Source organism: Mixophyes fleayi, chromosome 5 (genome assembly GCF_038048845.1).
Source record: "Mixophyes fleayi isolate aMixFle1 chromosome 5, aMixFle1.hap1, whole genome shotgun sequence".
Taxonomy (NCBI): Eukaryota; Metazoa; Chordata; class Amphibia; order Anura; family Limnodynastidae; genus Mixophyes; species Mixophyes fleayi.
In genome coordinates this window covers 233,889,269-233,913,160 of record NC_134406.1, presented here as the reverse complement: position 1 = coordinate 233,913,160, position 23,892 = coordinate 233,889,269, and the positions used below count along the sequence as shown (strand labels likewise).

The 23,892-nt window shown below is 39.0% G+C and overlaps 1 protein-coding gene across 1 annotated transcript in view; it reads right to left on the bottom strand.

Moving 5' to 3' along the window:
* KCNB2 (potassium voltage-gated channel subfamily B member 2) overlaps window positions 1–23,892 on the bottom strand; it is a 180,469-nt gene that overhangs the window by 144,283 nt on the left and 12,294 nt on the right. Inside the window, exon 2 of the mRNA XM_075213649.1 lies at window positions 17,189–17,884. Coding sequence (XP_075069750.1) covers window positions 17,189–17,767 — 579 coding nt within the window. The 5' untranslated portion in view covers window positions 17,768–17,884. The remainder of the gene's footprint in view (window positions 1–17,188; window positions 17,885–23,892) is intronic.

The following is a 23,892-nucleotide window of genomic DNA, read 5'->3' as shown; positions in this document are numbered from 1 at the left end:
AATCAATAGGGCGTCCTGAGACTAAATACATTTGGCTATATTCAAAACGGATGCTTTGCAAGTATCCAAAATATAACATTGGCTTAAAAGTGTAACACTAAGGAACTGTATACAGACTTTTTACAATATTTTGAATTTAAAGTGCACCTGTCGCCACATCGGAAGCAGCCATTTTGTATCCAATATAAATATTTTTTTATCCATTACCAATAATGTACTAGGAACTTATGCTAATAGATATTAGTCTTCTTGAGTTTTAGTCACAAAGTGACAGAATAGCACAAAGCAAATTGATAAGCTCCATTCTAAAGAATTTGTTCAGCACATAAAATGGCTGCCGCAGCTATGTCTAGGGAGAGAGGTGTACTATTTTGGAAGAGCATGAGCCTGGCTAGCTGTGGTCTAGAACTTGCAATCAATAACAAGTTGTGGTATAACAGTACCAATCTGCAAGTCTCAGGTTTGCAACTTTTTGTTTCCAGCACAAGATGGGGAAATCCTTAAAACTTGTTCACATGTGCTGGGAATATGGCTACACATGCATGAAAACTAATGCGCACTTTAGTGATGCGTTGTCCTTGCCCTTTTCATGAATTGAGCTTTTGCCAATAAAGGGGCTGAGTTGAACTTACACCAGTTTGCACAGCATAAACTACCTAATATTGCCATTGCCATATGCGTCTATGCAGAATCTGAAACTTAAACCTTCTTGCGTCTGGAGAGGCGCGACTGGGGAGGGAAGGGGTGGAGCAACTCAGGCAGTGTACAATGAGGGCACATACATGCCTTTCAAGGCTGTATTATTTGCGTGCGGCATGTGTATACACACAATAATGATAATGACAGTCGCCAGCACTAGTGAACCACTTCTGATTGGTTGACTGCAGATAAATCTATGAAGGTAATAGATGCTTTCTTCAAGCTTGTGCAAACATTATGTTTTTGTGAGCATCATCATCATCATCGTCACCATTTATTTATATAGCTCCACTGATTCCGCAGCGCTGTAAAGAGAACTCCTTCACATCAGTCCCTGCCCCATTGGAGCTTACAGTCTAATTCCCTAACAGACAGACAGAGAGAGAGAGAGAGAGAGACTAGGGTCAATTTTGATAACAGCCAATTAACCTGTTTTTGGAGTGTGGGAGGAAACCAGAGCACCCGGAGGAAACCCACGCAAAGACGGGGAGAACATACAAACTCCACACAGATAAGGTCATGGTCAGGAATTGAACTCATGACCCCAGCGCTGTGAGGCAGAAATGCTAACCACTTAGCCACCGTGGCTGGCTGGCAAATTTTAGCACCTGGGGGTTGGGGGCAAGACTCGGCCCAGCAGCCTATTAGGAACATTTTAAAGGAAAGAAAAATAAAGATAGCTCTGTGACCCAAACCAAGGTGACCCACTATAGGACATTTTACATTTTATTGAAAACTACCAACGAATGAATATTGCAAAACTAATGGTTAAAAACTATTGTAGGTGACGTATTCTTGCCATAAACTGGGCACATATGCCACTGATGCCAACCTGCATGCATTTAACAATAGTTGCAACAGATTCAAAATCTTTTCCACTGGTGGCGCTTTAATGCATAACAATAAGGGTGTGCAGCATTCTAAGAGTTTACATGCAGCTTTACAATCATAGACTGCAGTGTTGTTAATGGCAGTATTGTTTGTCCCATTTTTAATGCACTTTTCAGGCATTTATTACTGTATGCAAAGTACATTAAAAGTGGATAGATGTGAATGAGCCCTTAATACATTAAAATAATCTATATATTTTTTTATGCAAATTAATCATAAGTATTAGTGGCTAATCAGTGATAGAAAGCAGCTACCACGAGAATTAGTCAGCAACTCACCGTTCAATATTTTGTTCTCTTTTATATTGAGCCATGCATTGTAGCACAAAGAGCTTGTTTCAGTCTGTATTATATAAAAGGACATTCAACCATAGTTATCAAAAATATTCTCATGTATAGTGCTGCACAAAAATTGTATGTGTTATATAATAAAAAAAATAAACAGAGCTTGTCAGTGTGTATACTAGAGATCAGATGGTCCTTTAATGATGTCAAATTCTATGTGAATAGCTATGAATCCACTACAGCATGCAAATGCATATAAACATCATTAAGAAACTCAGAATGGAGCAGAAGTGTTTGGTTACTGGTTTCAAGCAATTCCAAAGCTTTTAAAAGCTACAATCTGCAAACAGTAAAAGCCAGTAGTACACAGCATGTGCAAATGTGATGAGATTACTTTCCTGGGAAGTGCAAGATGAAAACCCGAAACACTAAACCTGACCTATTATATATCTTTGCACTGGAACATCTGTAATAACTTTTTTTATTCTTAATTTCATAGCCCATAAACCTGAAACGCTGGTGAAATGAAATAAGATGATGAGCACAAAATGAATCTGGAGTCAAATAATTATTACGCGCAAGGTATTCCTAGCGGAACAGGTATTCAAAAAAATATGTAACTATGTCATTATCCAAAAGAAAAGGACATGGCTCAATACCTAAATAGCTAAAATCAGCACTGTGCAATGTCCGGGGGCTGACCGGCAGCCTATTAGGAGCTCTTTAAAGGAAAAGAAAATCCAGGTAGGTTAGTGACCTAGCCCAAGGTAGCCCACGATGGGACCAGCCTGGCGGACGAATGCCCCACTGCCCCTCAGCCCCTGACAATGTAATTTATTAAAGGGGATAACTATGTGTAGAACAATAAATTGAAATGCTGGGTATCACTTCCTAGAAGGAACAGGCTGGAATAAGCAGGCAGGAAAGAAGGCTTACATTTAACAAGAGCTGGCCAGCATCACATTATGGCGGATTCAACACATGTGGAGGAAACAGAAAGTGGAGGCAATTTAAAATGTTAGTAAAATTACTCTATGATCTATAAAGACACACTGCTTTAAATTCTAGTTTTTATCACGTTATAGTCCTAAAACTGAAGAAGCATACTTGCCAACTCTCCCGGAATGTCCGGGAGATTTCCGCATTTCGCGAGAGTCTCACGGACTCCCGAGAGAGTGTGCCAATCTCTTCCTAGTGAGGTGGGCAGAATTAGGTCCAAAACGCCCGCGTTTCACCGGGAATCATGCCTCGCCCCCTGCTGTAAAATGACGCGTTTGCATCATTACGTCACGGGGGCGGGTCCAAAATGATCATTTTGGAGCCCCTCCCCCCATCACGGCCACTTCCCCCGCCAGGCTCCCGGAAGCCAACTTCAGAAAGTTGGTAAGTATGGGAAGAAGTCACAGTACTGTTCTAGACTATGGAGTTCAGTAACAACTATTTTAAGGGCACTTTACCGCTGATGATAAAAATGCTGTGCCTTGCTTGTAAACTTACCTAAAATAACACTTATTATTTTGAATATAAAGCATTCTGTGATGATTAAACACTAGTCTAATCTGTGGAGTTGAAGACTCATACGCTACCAAGTCTTTTGAACACAGATTCAGATCAAAGGGAATCTTAAACTGTCAAACGTGCGCTTAGCTGCCAGGCTTGACAGCCAAAATGACTCTTGTGACAAAATGATGGCATTATAATGAACATAGTCTGAAACTAATTAGTGACTTATCCTAGCCAGTCAAATTATTAAACAAAATCTGTATTACTAAGAATATACCTGAAATAAATTATATTTATACTTATTTAATCTGCCCAACACAAGGTCATATTAACTCCTTGAAACTGGGGTATGTGTCCGCAGACTATGGGATAGAATCCCAAGTTTTGCACAAGCTGGCATTCCAAAGGGTCATGTGGTGGCATAGCAATAGGAGTAGCAGTGGTAGCAACTGGACCCAAGGCTCTGTGGTCTGATTTGTTATTTCCCTCTTTTGCCAGCACAAGAGCACAATGCTTTGTACATAGGGTGACACGGTGCCTTGAGCTATGTCCAGTATAATATCTATAATATAAATGTCTAGTGGCGTGTGTTAGTCTGTCTGTGTGTGTGTGGAAAAAATAAAACCAAGCTGCAGCGCCACCTGCTGGGCGGAGTTATACACTGACCTACTAAATTCTTAGTGTGTGTGGAAAAAAAAATTCAGAAAGGGCTGAAATTTGGTATACTAAGATGTTTTTAATTTGTTAATTTAATTTGTTAATTGTTAAAAGTGTTTATAAAGATTTAAAAAATATATATATATATTTCTTGAAGGAGAAGTGACAGTTGGGAGTGGTTGGTGGTTGCCGGGGGTGACAGTGGGGAGTTTTTAACACCTTAAGTAGCTTGATTTGACTAGAATGCATGAGTATCATGCACGGGTTAACTGACCTACTAAATTCTTAGTGTGTGTGGGACAAAAACCCTCAAAAAGGGCTGAAATTTGGTATACTGACATTATTGACGAGTTGAGGGGTCAAACTCATTTTCATGAGGTAATTTTACCTCATGAATACACATGTGTACAGTGGCGGATCCAGGGGGGTGCGATCGGGGCAATTGCCCCACCCCCCTAGCAGGGGTTTGCTGCAGACGGCTGCCCCTGCCTGTCACTGCCGAGCGGACCTGCACATACTGTGCAGCCCCCGGCAGCCTCAGAAGTCGAAAAAGGGGGGGGGCCTAAATCGCCCCGCCCTAACATCCCCCCGGGGAACAAACATTTTCTAGAATGCATGAGTATCATGCACGGGTTAACTTGTGATAATATAAATGCTTAGTGGCGTGTGTTAGTCTGTCTGTGTGTGTGTGTGTGGAAAAAATAAAACCAAGCTGCAGCGCCACCTGCTGGGCAGAGTTATACACTGACCTACTAAATTCTTAGTGTGTGTGGGAAAAAAAAATTCAGAAAGGGCTGAAATTTGGTATACTAAGATGTTTTTAATTTGTTAATTTAATTTGTTAATTGTTAAAAGTGTTTATAAAGATTTAAAAAAATATATATATTTCTTGAAGGAGAAGTGACAGTGGGGAGTGGTTGGTGGTTGCCGGGGGTGACAGAGTGAGAGGAGTGTGATACTCAGGACCGCTGTGAGAGATCCCTGTGTCTGGATAGACATCTGGATAGATGTGGCGATGAAAATGAAGGATGAGGTGATGGAGAAGAATGATGAGGTGGTGACATGTGGACAAAACCACGTTAAAAAAGGGCGCTTACGTCGGGAAGTAACGCTTTTCCCCTGAGGAGGCCTGGGCTATGGCCCAAATGCATGACAAGAACCTTTTTAACACCTTAAGTAGCTTGATTTGACTAGAATGCATGAGTATCATGCACGGGTTAACTTGTATGATAATATGTAAACACTATCTCTGACCTTTCAGCTGATACATGTAGTGTTTGAATAATAGCCATATGACCTAATTATGTCAGGGTGAGAGAGCCAGCACTTCTAGTGCGACAAGTAAAAGGTTTGGCTGATTGCTTCCCTGATGCTATTAATGTATCACTTATGACGAGCAAAGAAGGTAGTTCTGAGTAGATAAAGGAAACCAATGGGGCCAGATGGAACACATACTGTTATAAGCAGGGCCCACGCTCCCATTAGGCAAATCTAGACAGTTGCCTAGGGCACCAATGGATAGGGGGCACCTGCATCACTGAATGGGTGACAATGTCACTCATCCAGTGTTTTGAATGCCCCATTGACACCCTCACATGGAGTCCAGCTGCTGACATGAAGGATAAGCAATAAAGGTTTACTGCACCATTAAATTAATTATTCAGTCAGTTACAAATAAAATGAGCAGTCTATAGAGGACTGGAAAAGAACAAGTGTAGTACAAAAGTAACAGCCACGAAGAAGCTGCAACTACCGACCAGCAAACTGATAAATAAATGAGAGATTGTGCAAAGAACGTTTTCTAATATAGTGCATGGTCTACAACACAAATGTGACCAAAAAGTCTAAAGGCCCTCAATATGTACAGCTTAAAGCACAGAGTGGATATGCTATGTTTTAAAATATATCAAGGGTTAGATTAGAACAAAAGGACATGCACTAAAACTGGATGCAGTAGGATTATTTTACTTAAAGGGGAACAGATATGTAGCCAGTCTTTCAAGAGAGGTTATAGAAGCTAAAATGGTAAAGAAATTTAAACTGGCTTGAGATAGATATTCTAAATTCGGAAAAATCTTAAGGATCATGTATGGTCTGAGGTTTGTAGGAACACAAATGAGCAAGTTAGATGGGTCATGTTTCTATCTGCTGTCTAATTCTTTAGGTTTCCTGTCTTTGGTTTAAACCACTATTGCAATCAGAAAACGACTTTGAATCACTGCAAAATTGCTGAGGGTTCTTCATACATGAAATCCTACCTAATGCAATTCTCAGTATCTTGTGTTTTCTAATTATGTATTCTACATGTGTACATTGGTATGCTCAGCTCTCACATTCCGCCATTCTCTCCACAGCATATCCTTTTATCTCCCCCAGCTCCCTCTATTCTCTGCTCAGCATGTCCTTTTATCTCCCCAGCTCCATCTATTCTTCCCTCAGCATATCCTTTTATCTCCCCAGCTCCCTCTATTCTCTGCTCAGCATGTCCTTTTATCTCCCCAGCTCCATCTATTCTTCCCTCAGCCCGGCTGCTCTGATTGTGTTTTAAACACAATCAGAGCAGCGGGACAGCACATTATCACTGCCAAACGGACCTGCACATACTGTGCCGCCGCCGGCAGCCTTAGAAGTTAGAAAGGGGGCGGGGCTTAACACCCCCCCCCCCCCCCCCCCCCCCCTATATTTGCCCGGGGTAGAAAAAAAATTCTAGATCCGCCCCTGTCTCAGCATATCCTTCTATCTCCCCTGCTCCATCTATTCTCCCCTCAGCATATCCTTTTATCCCCCCCCAGCTTCCTCTATTCTCTCCTCAGCATATCCGTTTATCTCCCCCAGCTCCCTCTATTCTCTGCTCAGAATATCCTTTTATCTCCCCAGCTCCATCTATTCTCCCCTCAGCATATCCTTTTATCCCCCCCCAGCTTCCTCTATTCTCTCCTCAGCATATCCGTTTATCTCCCTCAGCTTCCTCTATTCTCTCCTCAGCATATCCTTTTATCTCCCCAGCTCCATCTATTCTCCCCTCAGCATATCCTTTTATCTCCCCAGCTCCATCTATTCTCTCCTCAGCATATCCTTTTATCTCCCCCAGCTCCCTCTATTCTCTGCTCAGCATATTCTGTTATCTCCCTCAGCTTCCTCTATTCTCTCCTCAGCATATCCTGTTATTTCCCCAGCTCCATCTATTCTCTCCTCAGCATATCCTTTTATCTCCCTCAGCTCCATCTATTCTCTCCACTGCATATCCTTGTTTCTCCCCAGCTTCCTCTAATTTATCCTTAGCATATCCTTTTATCTCCCCCAGCTCCATCTGTTTTCCCCTCAGCATATCCTGTAATCTCCCCCAACTCCATCGATTCTCCCCTCAGCCTATCCTGTTATCACCTCCAGCTCCATCTATTTTCCCCTCAGCATATCCTGTTATCTCCCCCAACTCCATGTATTCTCCCCTCAGCATATCCTGTTATCTCCCCCAACTCCATCTATTCTCCCCTCAGCATATCCTGTTATCTCCCCCAACTCCATCTATTCTCTCCACAGCATGTCCTTGTTTCTCCCCAGCTCCATCTATTCTCCCCTCAGCTCCCTTTAATCTCTCCTTTGCATATCCTTCTATCTCCCCCAGCTTCCTCTGTTCGCTCCTCAGCATATCCTTTTATCCCCCCCAGCTTCCTCTACTCTCCTCAGCATATTCTTTTATCTCCCCAGCTCCATCTATTCTCTCCTCAGCATATCCTTCTATCTCCCCAGCTCCATCTATTCTCTGCTCAGCATATCCTGTTATCCCCCCATCTCCATCTATTCTCTCCTCAGCATATCCTGTTATCCCCCAGCTCCATCTATTCTCTCCTCAGCATATCCTGTTATCTCCCCAGCTCCATCTATTCTCTCCTCAGCATATCCTTCTATCTCCCTCAGCTCCATCTATTCTCCCCTCAGCATATCCTTCTATCTCCCTCAGCTCCATCTATTCTCTCCACCACATATCCTTGTTTCTCCCCAGCTTCCTCTAATTTATTCTTAGCATATCCTTTTATCTCCCCCAGCTCCATCTATTCTCCCCTCAGCATATCCTTTTATCTCCCCCAGCTCCCTCTATTCTCTGCTCAGCATATCCTTTTATCTCCCCCAGCTCCATCTATTCTCTCCTCAGCATATCCTGTTATCTTCCCCAACTCTCTCTATTCTCTCCTCAGCATATCCTTTTATCTCCCCCAGCTCCATCTATTCTTCCCTCAGCATATCCTGTTATCTCCCCAGCTCCATCTATTCTCTCCTCAGCATATCCTGAGATCTTCCCCAACTCTCTCTATTCTCTCCTCAGCATATGCTTTTGTCTCCCCAGCTCCCTCTACACACATCTCAGAATATACTTCTATCTTCCCCAGCTCCCTCTACTTTCTCCTCAGCATATCTTTTTATTTCCCCAGCTCCCCCTATTCTACATAAGTATATACTTTACTTCATGAATATAAGGAACTAGATTTCAGCAACCCATCGTTATTCTGATACTAAATTACATTCCCTAGTTTCTTCTGGAGGACATCATATGAACACCATGTGACATTCAGAAGTATATCACCGTCACCCGACTGCTGTGACTGCTATGTGCTCTAACAGAGCTATTTTTAGAGTGTCGACTTATGGTTACATAAGGACTCAATAGACGTGGTGTAATCAATATGTATGTGTAGGATGTGGAGGAATACATGATCTTCTGAAAATAAACCACTTGTTTATAGGTAAGGGTGACTCGCTGTGTAAAGCATGTAGTGCCAAATTACAACCACACATTTCCAGCTCAGAGAAATTCACAACACCCTACACAAGCCATCCTTTTCTTACATCCCTCTCTCTATGACAAACAGCCAAAAGCCTTTGTCGAATGTCAAACTGTGCTAGTCTGGAATCTTATATTTCTGCACTGCATCATTCAGTGGTTTTGAATGACCTTGCACTAAAGTAATTTTAACAGTGCAGATTCTATAGATTTCCCTCCTTTTGCCACGTCCCAGGGGCAGGCTTGTATCACTAACAGAAAGTAGTTAAACCTTTGGCTGCCAGAGGGGCTGAATACAGAGAAAAGGTTAAGAAGCTCTTGTTTTACTTGGTTAAAAATAGCTGCAACCCTCTACTAACATTTAATATTTCAATAGCGCCTGGAGCTTTTCCATTCTATTATTATACCACGCTGCCTGGCTCAATTTGGCAAAACGTACATTGATATTCCTTGTATCTAGATTATTAAGCACAGTAAATACATTTCTTTAAGGACTATGCAGTGTTTTCATTTTATAAACTGAAACCTAATCACAGACTAATGCAAGTGGAACAACAATAAGATTTGTGAAAAATAGACTATTGAAAGCAAAGTTTCTTTTAATTGAACCTAATGATTTGTAATTCACTATTCAGTCTATGACACATGGAGAGAGACCAGATAAGAAAAGGACTTTCCTGATATTCTTTTAAGTAATTCAGCATTGAAACACTCCCAAAGCATCTTCCATCTTTTGTTGTTTGCCAACTAAAGTAGTACAGACTATGGAGAAATCACAAGGTATAAAGTGTATATGACACCTCCCACACTGGAGACATCTGTTTTATGGGTCAAACCAATGAACTGAACTGATGAATGAGGCACAAATACATATTGCTGACTTCATGCTGACATCATTGAGGCTCAGTGATGTAGCTGGAGAATAGTGAATTTCTAAACTACATTTCCATGATATCGGTTCAGTTTCGGAAATGCCTGTCTGCATTGTATGTAGGTGAAAATGGCACTCTAAGCAGTGGTAGTGAGGGGGTCATTACTCTGGCATACTTACTAACATTTAGAACTGGACAGAGGGACACTTCAAAAATATATACTTTTGTATACAGCAGTCAAGGTTTCAGTTGCTATGGTCAGGCAAGGGTTTGGAGATTTTTGGTTCTTTATTTTTACAAACTGGTGGATTGGGGAAGGTGGTTGTCTAGGCATTGTACAGAATGCTTGGATTGTACACTTTGAGTTATTGAGGAAAGCAAATCATAAAAAAGGATTAACTTTGGACCTGGCCAAAACCAAGTTGCATTGGAGGGGGAGGTAAATTTAAAATGTGGGAACAGATTTCTAGTTGGGATCGGTCATGTCTTAGGTCAACTTCAGTATAAAAATAAAGTTATCAAGTATTTGTGCGCTAGATGAAAAAACAGCCAGTATTTAACTTATGTGCAAGATAATATACTAATTTGCACCCCTTGCATTGTAACATGGTTTGTACTGGAGAACATTTACTCCTTATTTTGGCTTACTTTTCTTAATGACTCAGGCCCTTTGCCTGTAACATATCAAGTTTAAAGGACTAACTTTTGTGTTGAAAAGAGTGACTGACTTTCAAAATTAGTCCAGGTACTGTAGATATTCACTGGTAAGGAGTCATTTTTGGCAAAACAAATGTGAAAATAAAATATATCATTATTGAGTTAATAAAACACACTGAGATTATTCCTTGAACAAAAAACATATTACATATTACTTGTCTTGATGTGTTGCTACCAAAAAAGGCTGGAAGCTATGCTTTTGGGAGATAGCTAGAGATAAAAACACAAGCAGCTTTTGAAGTTGAGGATGAGAGGGAATATATTCTTAAAGTAAAAACTGATGTGACCACTCACATTGAGAAAAGATTTAATCGTATAAGGAGAAGGGTGAGGAAACCTGTGAATGATATTCTAGATATCATAAAGTAATTCTAAAACACTATAGAACCTATTTACCAATACATGGCAATAGGACTGGTTTTCTGAAGGCGTTTATTGCAGCCATAGCGGTAAAGTTTAATTTATTGGTTTGCGCAGGTGCAGTGGAACTGAAAGCCCAGACATAAATAAGTAAAAATACTTTTAAAAATAAATATTTTTAAACTGTTGATGAATGGAAAAAGTGTTTTATTCAAATAATAAAGCATTTTTTCATTCAATTTTTTCTGCTATCGCCATTCCGAGACGGCGATAACAGAAGACGGATTACACCATCCTTGTTAAATAGGCAAAATATGGAAGCTATCGCTGGTGAAACGCGGCCTTCTCACCGGAAATAGGGCTTATCTCTGTTTAATAAATAGAGCCCTAAAGGTGTTCTTATATATTAAAGTACACAGTGACATTTCTGCAGAACACATTCTAGTTTGAATCCTTGTGAATAGTTCTATATGATCTGTGACTTGTGTCATGTGCCCCAGATTAAACGATGATTCACTGTTAGAGCAGCAAAGCTGGAACTTTTCCAGAACCAGTAAAGATCAACGATTGTTGGAAGATATTGTTTCAGGATATTTCAAGATCTTTAAAATAACTGAATCGATAGTTACATGATACCAGATGTCATAGTTGGGCTTCCTATAAATCATGCTGCTAAAAGGAAGCCAGTTGTTATTGTTAGCATGACCTTTAAGAGACAAAGCACTTGCAACCTAACATAAGCATGTGAAAAAAGAAAGGACTAATGTTCTACTTAATGTTTTTGTGCCCTGTATTGTCATTTATCCATTTTGCCATCCCATACCCAAAATATTTGAATACAATATTTGCTCAGTCCCCTTCCAAGAAACTAATGGGAGCCTGTCAGCTACTAATCAAAGCTTTAGCTTTGCTCTGATTGGTCAGGTCATAGGAAAACTGTTCTGTATTGGCTAGTAGTGGTTACACCCCACATAGGGCATAACTTCAATGATGTACATTGGAATGATGTAATTAATTGAGTGTATCCATGAACGGTATCCTATCTGTATTGATTACAGGCTGACCGGCCTGTCATTTGTGTCACAGCTCCGCAAGGAACACATGTCTTCATTGACAATAGGGTTTATTATTTTGCTAAAAAAAAGGATTTCAAGCTGAAAGAAAGATAAGGATCGCTCCTGGATTTAGGTGAGAAATACACCTGTAGAAGAGGGTGTGTAGAGGTGTTTTTTTTTTTTTTTTTTCATAAAACACTTTTTGGTTGGTGCCCTACGGGTCCCAGTAGGACTCCCAGGCATGCTGGCGTTTGTAGTTCTAGAAGCGTCAGCATGTCCTGGCAGCCACAGAAGTTCTACAAGAGCCAGTATGTCCAAGCAGTTTAGGGCTGCCAGGGCTTGCTGGGACAAGTAGTGAACCAGCAAAATGCTGAATTCTATCTGTTAATAATGTATTACCCCAGCACCCACTTTGCACAGGTGTTGGAAATAGCTCTAGTGCTTCAGCACAAGGCTTTTCTCTAGGGGGCGGGGGCACGTATTTCTGCATGCCTGACTGCCCCAGGGAATTCAGCCTTGTGCTGAACAGACTAGGGGCTAGATTTACTAAGCTGCGGGTTTGAAAAAGGGGGGATGTTGCCTATAGCAAACAATCAGATTCTAGCTTTCATTTATTTAGTACTTTCTACAAAATGACAGCTAGAATCTGATTGGTTGCTATAGGCAACATCCCCACTTTTTTAAACCCGCAGCTTAGTAAATCTAGCCCCAGGACTGGCTGACATTATGTCAGAGGGACCCCGCGCTGTGGGATCCCCTGTTATAGTGTCATCAGCCCAGCCTCTCATAGCCTCATAGCCTGGTGTGGCTTTACCACTACCAGCCCAGGCTATGGGTGCTGATACTTGGAAGTCTTGGGAGGGCCACATCGGTTTCATTTATTTATTAGTTTCATTATTTGTTTGAAATTACAATGGCATTTATTAGCATTGAAGGGACTTCATCAGGACCATCCTGCCTAAAAGAAGGGTTGTCCAAAAGTTGTCTATTTATGCTACAATACAGTCCAATTTCCCCCCAGCACCAAATTACTTCCTCTGCCTTTAACTATACAGAAAAAAGTAGGGCAAGCAAACAACGCATGCTAAAACTCTCATTCTATACCATATACTTGAAGTTTGTTCATAAACATAAACATTCAGTACACTTATTACACATCATGAACGTTTACAATGCACACCCATAGCATAGTGCAAAATGCTTTTGTTTTGTACCTGGTTGTACATCTACTTTTTGCTCTTGGGGGATGACTCCCCAAACTAGATTTGTAGAGAGGCAGAAAAATCTGAAGAGATGCATTGTGCAAAAGTGCAAATGTCACAGAAAAAGTTCAAGCTCCTATCACATTAGACACAGTTTTAGGTTATCCTGATAAAATACTGTTTATTTTAGACTCATTTATGGATTAAATTCGAGAGGGAGTGGATCTCTGTCTTCATTACACATGACACTTTGGGATATATTTACTAAACTGTGGGTTTCAAAAGGTGGAGATGTTGCCTATAGCAACCATCTACAATTTCATGGCGCATGAGGTTACAGAGATTGTGCACTTTTGGACAACAGGCCCTCCTAATGTACTTGGCCAATGATGTAGCATATAGTCCTTACTGTTAACCGCAGCCATATGCTGGACAGCACTGTTACAGCCAATCAATTTAGTCTTATTCAATAGAGTTGAACAGAACATTCTATTCAGCTCCATTGACTTCAACCTGTATTCTCTGTCCTGTGTTGAAATGCTGTTTTAAACTGGGTATGTGTCCCACCTACTGTAAAATATAAGGATAGTAGAAGTCACCAAGGTGTTTAGTGAATATATTAATGCTCAATACAACAGATAAAGAGGAGACATAAATATTTTTTTTTAATTGCCACAAGGAGGTATATATATATATATATATATATATATATATATATATATATATATATATATATATTATACACAGTTTTCAGTATGATGCAAACTAAGGTACTGCAATATACATTAAAACACTTTCACAAGTGATTCTTTTGATACAAATGTACAATGTTACATCACAATATACGCACTCATATTTGAATTGAACAGGCTCCATTCTGCTTATCTATCACAAGAACATTGAAGTGTATTGTTTAGAGTAACCAACCTTCTACTGTTCTATTCTATTGCCAGTAGACCCTGTTTGTAAGAACATTTGCAATCCAAATACTGTATATGCAAAATAGAATATTCATGTAAAAAGAAAACACTGGAAAACTACATACACAACTGAGTGTCAGAAAGGGATTCTCATCTATGCGCCACTAGTGCCATTGTGTGTGTGTGTGTTTGTGTGTGTCTCTGTGTCTTCCTATACATGTCATCACCCTATTAATCTTCCCCTCATCCTCAAATCCTCTCACTTGTCCTTGATCTCTCCTCTCTTGAATATACTCCCTCCTTACCTTTTCACAATCTATTGTTACATCTGCTCTACTTCCATACGCCTCACACCTTACCATCAGTTACTATCCTTACATCTGTCCCATCACCACACAAATTATTATTTACCCCTTACCCAGCCACCTAAACACTACCTTAGCCCCTCTCCACTTTTACTCACCTCTTTTAACCAATTATCCTCAGCCTCAGCATTGCAGTGCAATGCTGTCAGTGTGTTTAATGTATAACACTATGTTTACCATACAGATGTCAAGGGAATAAACAAATGGGGAGCTTTACTGATTTATATATGATTATGGCTCAATAAAAACTGATAGGAACAGTCTGATGTTACTCTTAAGGTGTAATGTTACTCATAAGATGTATGCGTTTGCACTTCATACTGTATAATCTCAATAACGTGTCCTAGTATAGGTACAAAGTAATTACTTCAGAAAGTCAACAGCCACTTAGTAGTACTGATAAATTACTCCTGTCATCAGTCTTGTGGTGTCTTTTCAGCTCACTGGTGATAACACATGCAATATGGGTAGTGTTTTCCTATGAACTCCACTAAGCACGCAGACAATAGACGTGTGATAGAAAACAGAAGGCTCCGAGCCTCAAAAACATGATACAGACACTCACAGCCTTCACACATGTGACTGTCTTCAAGGATAGTATAGTTACGTTAAAAAAACATAGGACAATTGCTAATCTTTCAGCATTTCCAGCAAATGTCTGATTTATTTGTTTATGTGATTATTTGTCCTCACAATATACAAAATACCATCAACCAACAAGGTTTTATTACTATGTGCAGTATTTTTGCTTAAGGTGGACACAAAAAGTTGGCATTTGGGTTGCCTATTGTAGCTGACTTAGACTAAATTGTCCTGAATTTGCAATCTGTATGGGACTTCACAACCAGCATAGTAAGCCTTGACGTGTGGCCAAATTAGATACAGATCTGTCTGTTCAGCAATAACGCTCAATCATCACATGATCATAACATGTGTGACCACCTTTAGCATTCTGTACAGAGTGTTGTTATAGTTACAGCTTCAGGTCCCTCTCACAGAATGAACCCAGCACATATTCTCTCAATAAAGCAACTTTTATTTTTGACAGCTATATAGGCAACAAAAAACCCTTAGTCTACTTCTCAAGAGTCATAATTTGTCCCCAGCAGGTAGTGCCACCTGTGTAGAAAAATCAGAGCAATCACTCTAGTCCAAACATGTTAAAGTCCTTCATGTTCAGCTACTAATCTATGAAGCACATAGCCACTCCGGGCCTGAGTCATTAAGGAAAGTAAAGCAAAAAAAGGAGTAACTTTGCACATTGGCAAAACCAAGTTGCATTGGAGAGGGAGTTAAATTTAAAATGTGGGGACAGATTTATAGTTGGGGTAGGGCATGTCCTAGATCAACTTTAAATTTCAGTGTAAAAATAAAGCTATCAGGTATTTGTGTACTACATGAAAAATAGCCAGTATTTCCTTACATGAAAAATAATAAACTAATTTGCACCCCTTGCATTGTAACATGGTTTGTCCAGAAGCAAATTTACTCATTTTTTTTGCCTTGCTCGCCTTAATGATTAAGGCCCACTAATGTATCTAACAGCAATGAATAACCATAATTTGCAAATTTGTGTCACTTCCAGAAGCGATTTGCAGATTAGCTAGAAAAATATCAATATAATTCAAGAAAGACTTGAAGGAAATCACGAGCTTACAAAGAATTGGAGACAGGTAATATAGAATCTTTCAAAAGGCAACCAGCAAACTATATATGTATGTGTATGTGTACTGGTACCTTCCCTACATCTATATTATATGCTGCCTTCCTAAATTCTATTAATACACCTGGACAGTAGCAGAACGCTAAGTGTAAAAGTAAAGCCCACTGCTGCCGCCCTGCAGATGATAAATGACCTTTGTCCTTTGCAGCTTTTCAACAAGGTCGCAGAATGAGTGTCAATTGTCAAGCACGGCCCAATGTTTAATAAGCTTTCTTGATCGAAGTCTGCATTCAAGCAACACAACCTCCCTTTAGTCCTTACCGAGGACCTATTACAACATCAATTTGGCAGGGAAATACACATTTATATAGTTAATCTGCATTTTTACACTCCAAGAAAAGGATATCACATTCCTATTTGAACTGCAGTTGGAAAATAACAGTGACTATAACATTGCAAGTAAATGCTTACTGTCTCCAGACTCACTTACAGAGACTGACAATAATTTAAATATTTATTTACAAAGCTCTGAGCGAAGTACAGTTTTGAAAAGCTTGCACAAGAAGATTCCCATTAGGCAAATACAGTAGGTGCTGAAAATCAGATACAGCATAAAGTTCATCAAGAAAATAGGTTTATTTGCCAAACTAAGCTGACAAACCCATCAGTAATCCAACTAGTTGATAAAATACAGGCTCAACACAGATTCAACTATTTAGAACTTAGTGGACATATATGTCAAACCCTTATGTTCTTTTACTGACTAATGAGCTACAGTGAGAGTAGGCGATCAAGTAAATTAATCATATATCAATTCTAGAGTATATGTATATTAAAATTAAATTAAGTCCTCTGTAATTTCAAAAGTTCTTTCGGAGTATGGTGTCAGCCACAGAGATGAGGCTACTTGATGAATTATGTCAACAGACAACATTGCGATCCCACATACAGGGTTCTTTAAACAAGACCAGGATAGCACCAGAAATAGTCACTGACAAATACAGCCAACTGAATTAATAAAAATGCAATAAGTACAGTTCATGAGTGAAAGTGAGATTTCTAAAGCTTTAGATCTTAGTCATTTTTCCACTAGCTCTTTAAGCCTGACAAACATCTCTGCTTCGCGAATAGATATGGAAAAAGTAATACTTCCCTTTTACTATAGTACAGATGTTTTATGCTAAACAAACACTGATATTAAATTTTATAGCGCTAATTACCTTAGCAGCTACTGACGAGTTTGGCTTTTCCAGTAAGTCCCAGAGCTTTTTCCGTTTATCCGGGCAGCACGTATTATCAAATTCTTCCCCTTCTCTCTCTCTCAAAGTCTCTGCCTCTCTCCTCAGCTCCTCGTTCATCTGTTCTTTCTTCTGATGATATCTGGCCTGGCAGCAGGACTCCAAGTATATTTCATCAATTCCCCAGTAGTCAAGTTCCTGGCCAAACGACAGCGCGCACATTTCTTCCATCATGTGCAGCTTCCCTGTCCTGTAGAAATTTAATATGGAAGTAAAAGCTCCAGGATGTCGGTCAAAAAAATACTCATTCTCATTCAGAGTATAGTCATCGCACACCTCCAGGAGAGTCTCGTGTGTGTTGCAGTCTCTCAGTTTCCCTAATCTAGTCCTTGGTAGACGGTCTAAAGTCCTCCATAAGACCTCGTGGTTCAGGCCTCCTACATTTATTTTCACTCTTCGCGAACATGCTTTGCTTCGAATGATCTCCACAGGCTCTGGTGGAAGGGACAGAGTTGACCGTGACGACTTCCTGTTCAGCCCAGGTGGTGCTTTTTCCGCCATTTTGTGTAACACACAGGACTTAGTCGAACTTCTTAGAATTGTGAGTCATGGATAATGCAGATGATATTTGACAAAATTCAGGCAGGTTACCGACAAGACAGAAACCCTCACTTCAAGCTGCAATATACAGAAAGATATATTCATTTGACAAATTCAAATCATTGAAAAATACACTGTGTAACACTGGCATTTGTAATCACATTTTAAACCGCACTGTATTTAAGTATCCCTTTAATATGTGTTTTAGATACATTCAATCGGTGTTTAGGACCAAAAAGTTATATTATTGAAGCCACGTACAATGCTTTTTATATTCGCGTCCATTTACATGTGCTTAACTTGCCTTAGAAAATACAGAATTTTAAGAACACTGGGCCTGATTCATTAAGGAAAATGAGTAAAAAAAATAAGTAACTGTTCTCCTGGACAAAACCATGTTATTATAATGCAAGGGGTGCAAATTAGTTTCTTATTTTGCACATAAGTTAAATACTGTCTGTTTTTTCAGGGAACACACAAATACTTGATAGCTTTATTTGCACACTGAAATTTAAAGTTGGTCTAGGACATGTCCTATCCCAACTACAAATCTGTACTCACAATTTAAATTTAACTCTCCCTCCAATACAATATCGTTTTGCCAAGATTCAAAGTTACTCATCTTTTTTGCTTTACTTTCCATTAATGCATCAAGCCCACTGTATTTGTCGCATACAAGACTAAAAGCAATAATAAAATATAAAGGTGAACTTGCCATTCCTCCCACTAATTGAATATAAAGTCAGGATTTGTCTAGTTAACTGTGCATTAACACCAGAAGGTCATGTGGTTACTTTTCAGTACTCTCTCCAAAGCATAATGGCATTATAAAACGTATGCCTTCAAACTTTTAACATTTCTAAATCGGACTTGGCCACGCCTCTTCCAAAAGAGGTGTGTCAGTATCACAACCTCCCTTGAGTAGGGACAAACATGACATCACAGGGCGTTGGAACAGTCCCCTCCAATAGGGACTGGCCCGCTGAAATCAGGACGGTTGGGAGGTATGGTGAAACATTCTATTTAAACAAATATAATTCTGTTGAATCTAGAACAATGTCAAAATGTCACGTAACACAAGTGGGAACAGCCTATAGTTTGTGTACAAACTGATGGCTGAAGTGAGTACAGTAGTTGCTTCTTTTCTTTGAACAAAACTGACCCAAAAATCAGAACAATTTAAGGCAAAAGCTATTTTACCCCAAACTGGCCCGGTAATGTTATTGTTACATGACCATATCTGAACAAATAAATTACACTAGAGTCCAATTTAAATTTTTTGAATCTTTCTGTCAGAAAAAAGTTGTAGCTAACCTTATAGTGACTGGTTTCAATGTTTTCAGTTAACGACCTGTCAGAGTGAAAGTAACCTGCAAATTACCAGGCATACCACATGACCTATTACATCACATGATGTCACTATGTGCATGCCTATCATACAAAGACCTGGCATGAGGAAATGAAACTGCTACAGTATTCATTACTTACTCTAATTTAGCCTTTGCTGACGACCACTACTTAGCTAAGAGATGCAGATTATTTTCAACAAGGTCAATCGAGCCTGTATATTGATATAATTGGACCTGTATATGGGTATTCTAAACTATGACCCTTTATAGGGAGTCATTTGTGGAGAAGCATTGGCCTGCATGCTGCTCTTAGTTTACAATAACAATGGATTGGATGGCTCAGATAACAGAGGAGACAGATCTGAGTCTTCTCTGACTCATTACAGTGTACCCTGATTAAAAACACAAACAAAACAAAAACATAAACATTTTTTTTAAATTACCACACATACTATAAGGAACAAAAAGCACATTTGAAATAAAAATGTACCCTTGTTCCAAGCCACTATAAATAGTTTAGACCTTCAGAAAAAGTATTATACACAGTGGGCCTGATTCATTAAGAAAAGTAAAGCAAAGAAATGAGTAACTTTGAACTTTGGCAAAATCATGTTGCAATGCAAGGGGAGCAAACGAGTTTATTATTTTGCACATAAGGACAATATTGGATGTTTTTTCATGTCGCACACAAATACTTGATAGCTTTATTTTTACACTGACATTAAAAGTTGATCTAGGACATGACCTACCCCAACAATAAATCTGTCCCCACATTTTAAATTTATCTCCCCCTCCAATACATCATGGTTTTGCTAAGGTTCAAAGTGACTCAATTTTTTTGCTTTGCTTTCGTTAATAAATCATGTCCAGTGAATGTAATATTGGGAAAGTAGCATTTTATACCCCTTTGCAAATGAGGAAGTTGCGACTGCCCAATTTTAATTGTTTTGCTTTTTTTACATTTCAGTCTTGGGCAGAGGGGGGGGGGATCGAGTTAGGGGATATGGGAAGAGACGCAGTTTTGTTAATGACTTTGTATTCTGGCAGAAGTACCTCATATTGTATTGTGTAAAGTGCAGGGAATGGCTGAGTGAAGGAGCCGTAGAAGAATGTTTGAGGAAAATCAGTCTAACCACTGCACTGAGGATGTATTAGGGTGAAAGTCTGGAAAAACCAGTAAGAAGAGAATTGCAATAGTCAATGCTAGAGATTATAGGCCTTATATACAGATCCTATGTATGCTTAAATTAAAATTGTTGCAGTGTCTTGTGTGAGACACGTGTGTATTCTGGATATGTTTCTTATATGTTATATGACAGGATTTGGTAACATATTGGATATGAAGAACAAAAGACAGTTCTGAGTCAAGGATGACACCTAGGCAGCAAGTTATAGGGGCAAGGTTAATTGTTGTGTTTCTAGAAATAAAGACCTCTGCATTCTCTTGTGGTGTGTGCAAATGGTAACCCAATGGGATCTATAGGGGTGGTGGATTCCTTTTTTCCACCAGTCTCTGTGGAGTGTTGGAAACAAAAGCATCAATGAAGAGGGTCCAATAGGTTGTATGAGGCAGGGAAGCTTATGAGAAGTTGAAGTTGTATGAGGCAGGTAAGCTTTCATGTAGCACACAAATATCAACTTTAAATTTCAGTGTACAAATAAGCTATGAAATATTTGTGTGCTACATGAAAAAACAGTCAGTATTTAACTTATGTGCAAAACAAAATACTAATTTGCACCCCTTGCATTGTAACATGGTTTTGTCCAGGAGACTGAAATAAGTTTCTCAAGTTAAGATCCTTAATGAATCAGGCCCTACATGCTTAAATAATGATGGAAAGATACCATAGGAGCCTGGGATGAGTACAGGTGACAGTGAACAACTGAGTTATGAGGAATAGGGAGAAATGGACAGGTAATAGAGTGGGAAGAGAAGAAGGCTTCATCTTTGTGTGTGAGTTTAAATGAAGAGAAGTTGCCAGAGGCCATGGGAAAGGATTTGAGCAAGTTGTTACTCCAAGAAAATAATACAATTTCATGCTGGATTTTTATCATCGAAGTAGGAAGCAAGACCTATGATGGTGGTCAGTGGCAGGGGTTGGTATGGGAGGGGGAGAAGAGATATAAATGTATTTAACAGGTATTTGGGGATAGAAGCCTGAGTGGAGAATTTGGAAGTATATCTGTTTGGCTGTGTCCAGAACATTTACGTAGGAGAGACAACTTGCACTATGTATGAGGTCATACAAGAGTTTCGCCAATGATGTTCAAGTTCATATATAATAATAGAATTAGTAGTAATATTTATATAAGCATATTTATGGAATATTAGCACTTTTTCCAACTATATCTCTCTGGTTTGTACTACACCTAATGAAAACATTCCGCTCTTATAAATAGCATGGGAACTAAGGATCAGAGAAAAGCTGTGTTATTACAGTTACTGTCCAAGAGAAAAGAAATGTACAGTAAGAAGATGCACAAAATGCTGAGGATTAGACATTTAGGGGCATATTCAATTAGCTTTCTGGTCTGCGGGATCGCGCCGGAACAGCCGCGAAACTTAATCCACGTTACCGCAAAAACGTGGATTTTCGTTCGCAGCCCATAGGGTTGCGAACGAAAATCTGCGTTATTGCGGTACCGTAATACCGGCAATAACGCGCACTTTTCGCGGTAATGCGCGTTACCGCGGACCGGAACCCTAATTCAATATGCCCCTTAGTATTCTACTACACTGTAATCTAATATATCTGTAGGTCACATTTCAATACCCTTAACCTGCCAGTAATATTTTTAAACAGACATTGCTGGAAAATGCTCAGTTAATGTTAATACAGTTAAAAAATTAATTTCATATTTCTGAACCTCTCATACCAAGGTTGTCAACTGTCAGCATCTTGCTCTTCAGTGATGGGTATATGGGATTGGTGTATCTAAAGAGAAGATGGACAGCCCATTGTGATGCCAGTGAAAAGTAATTTTTTTTATGCCAGACTTTGCTTTCCCTAAAGAATTTTTGATGTCTGTATCAATAGCCTGTGAATGTAAGTACTTCACCTTGTGATTTCAGAAATGTATTAATAAACCACTTCATGGGCATATCTACGGCTCCTACGGACAAATCCCATCATCAACCAAGATCTATTCCATCCAAAAAGTATATCCAATGGGGCAACATGCTCGTATCATTATTAGCACTTTGTCATATTTATTTATGCATATATTTTATACTCATGTTATGCTAAATCTGATAACTGTTTGGATACTCAATATGTGACCATATTACACTTGCCCTTTAAGGCCCTTTTTCCCCCTGTGGAATGCAGCCTATATTCTGCTGAGCCCCGTTAGTCACGTGACTAGCTATGGATATAGTTACATCCTTGAACCCCTTAAAAATAGGCGAATTGCCATACACAGTACGGCACATGACAGGCTTAGATGCTCAGCACAAGAGCAAACTGGATCTCAAAAATGTTTAATATGGCTGCTCCCTTAACAGACAGACATGTGCAGAGGAATACAAATATAAATGCACAATGGCCGATGTCTACATTGGGGTTGAGCATTTTAAAAAAAAAGTAAATTTATTGGTAAAAGCAGCATAATTTTCCTTCATGGACTATTTTTTTGCACTTTGCAACAAGATATATATAGCATATAAGTTTTTTTTACAGTATGTTTTGATATTGATGACTAATACATTATTTGAATATGTTGTTTAGCGTTATATTACAGTATAAATAAAAATCAATAAAATCTCAGTAGCTTTTAACTAAGACAAATTTGACAAATAATAATGAACATATAGAAATATAAACTTATATAGATAAAATATAATACTTTCCAGGATTTTAAATGACCAGAAATTAAAATAAAATAACAATAGTCAGATGTTGCTCTTTCCGGCATATACAGAAACATTTATTTATTCTCCAAGATAATTTTTGTCCACACCTAAAATTGGACTCTTGCTCTATCTACTTGTCAAACAGTATTCCATCTGCTTTTATATTTACATTAGAGGGGTGTGGTCTCTGATCATTAACAATGTTATATTAACTAAAAAATACCAGAATGCTTTATATATTCAATATTGATTTTCAATAATTAGTTAAAGATATATGTTTTATTAAATCCTCATTAAAATGTGAAGAAATTAGTGCTCTAAGACAGTAGCTGCAACAATATAAGTAAATATTAAAATTCCTTGGCCCTACTGATTGGTTCGGTAAGATTAAAAATACTTACAGTACTAATTTCTTCATTTCTTTTCACTTATCTATATTTATATATATTTTGCTGCATCAAGGTCCAGATATGTAGGGATATATATATTTTATAACATAATATATTTATATTCTTATTATAATATTTTAAATAAAGATTGTTGGAAAATGCACAGATTTGCGTATTGAGAATGCTCCCCTCTTAAGAGATAGGTAAGATAAATGTATCACTACAGTGTGTAGGCTATGAAGAGCACAGGTTGAAGGAAATATTATATTGTGGTACCAATTATTAGAGTAACCCCATTTTATGGAGACTTACGGGTAACTGTAAAGTACAGCTGCCCCTGTACATGGTGGAGGCTGCCATGTCTTTCACTGAAGCAATATTTATAACAATATAGCCTATCGATTCTCTCGGAATCAGTGGCATTGCTGAGCACCAAAATTCAAAAGAATGCAAAGTATCAATTCACGAGGAACCAGTGAAATTGCTGAGGTATGA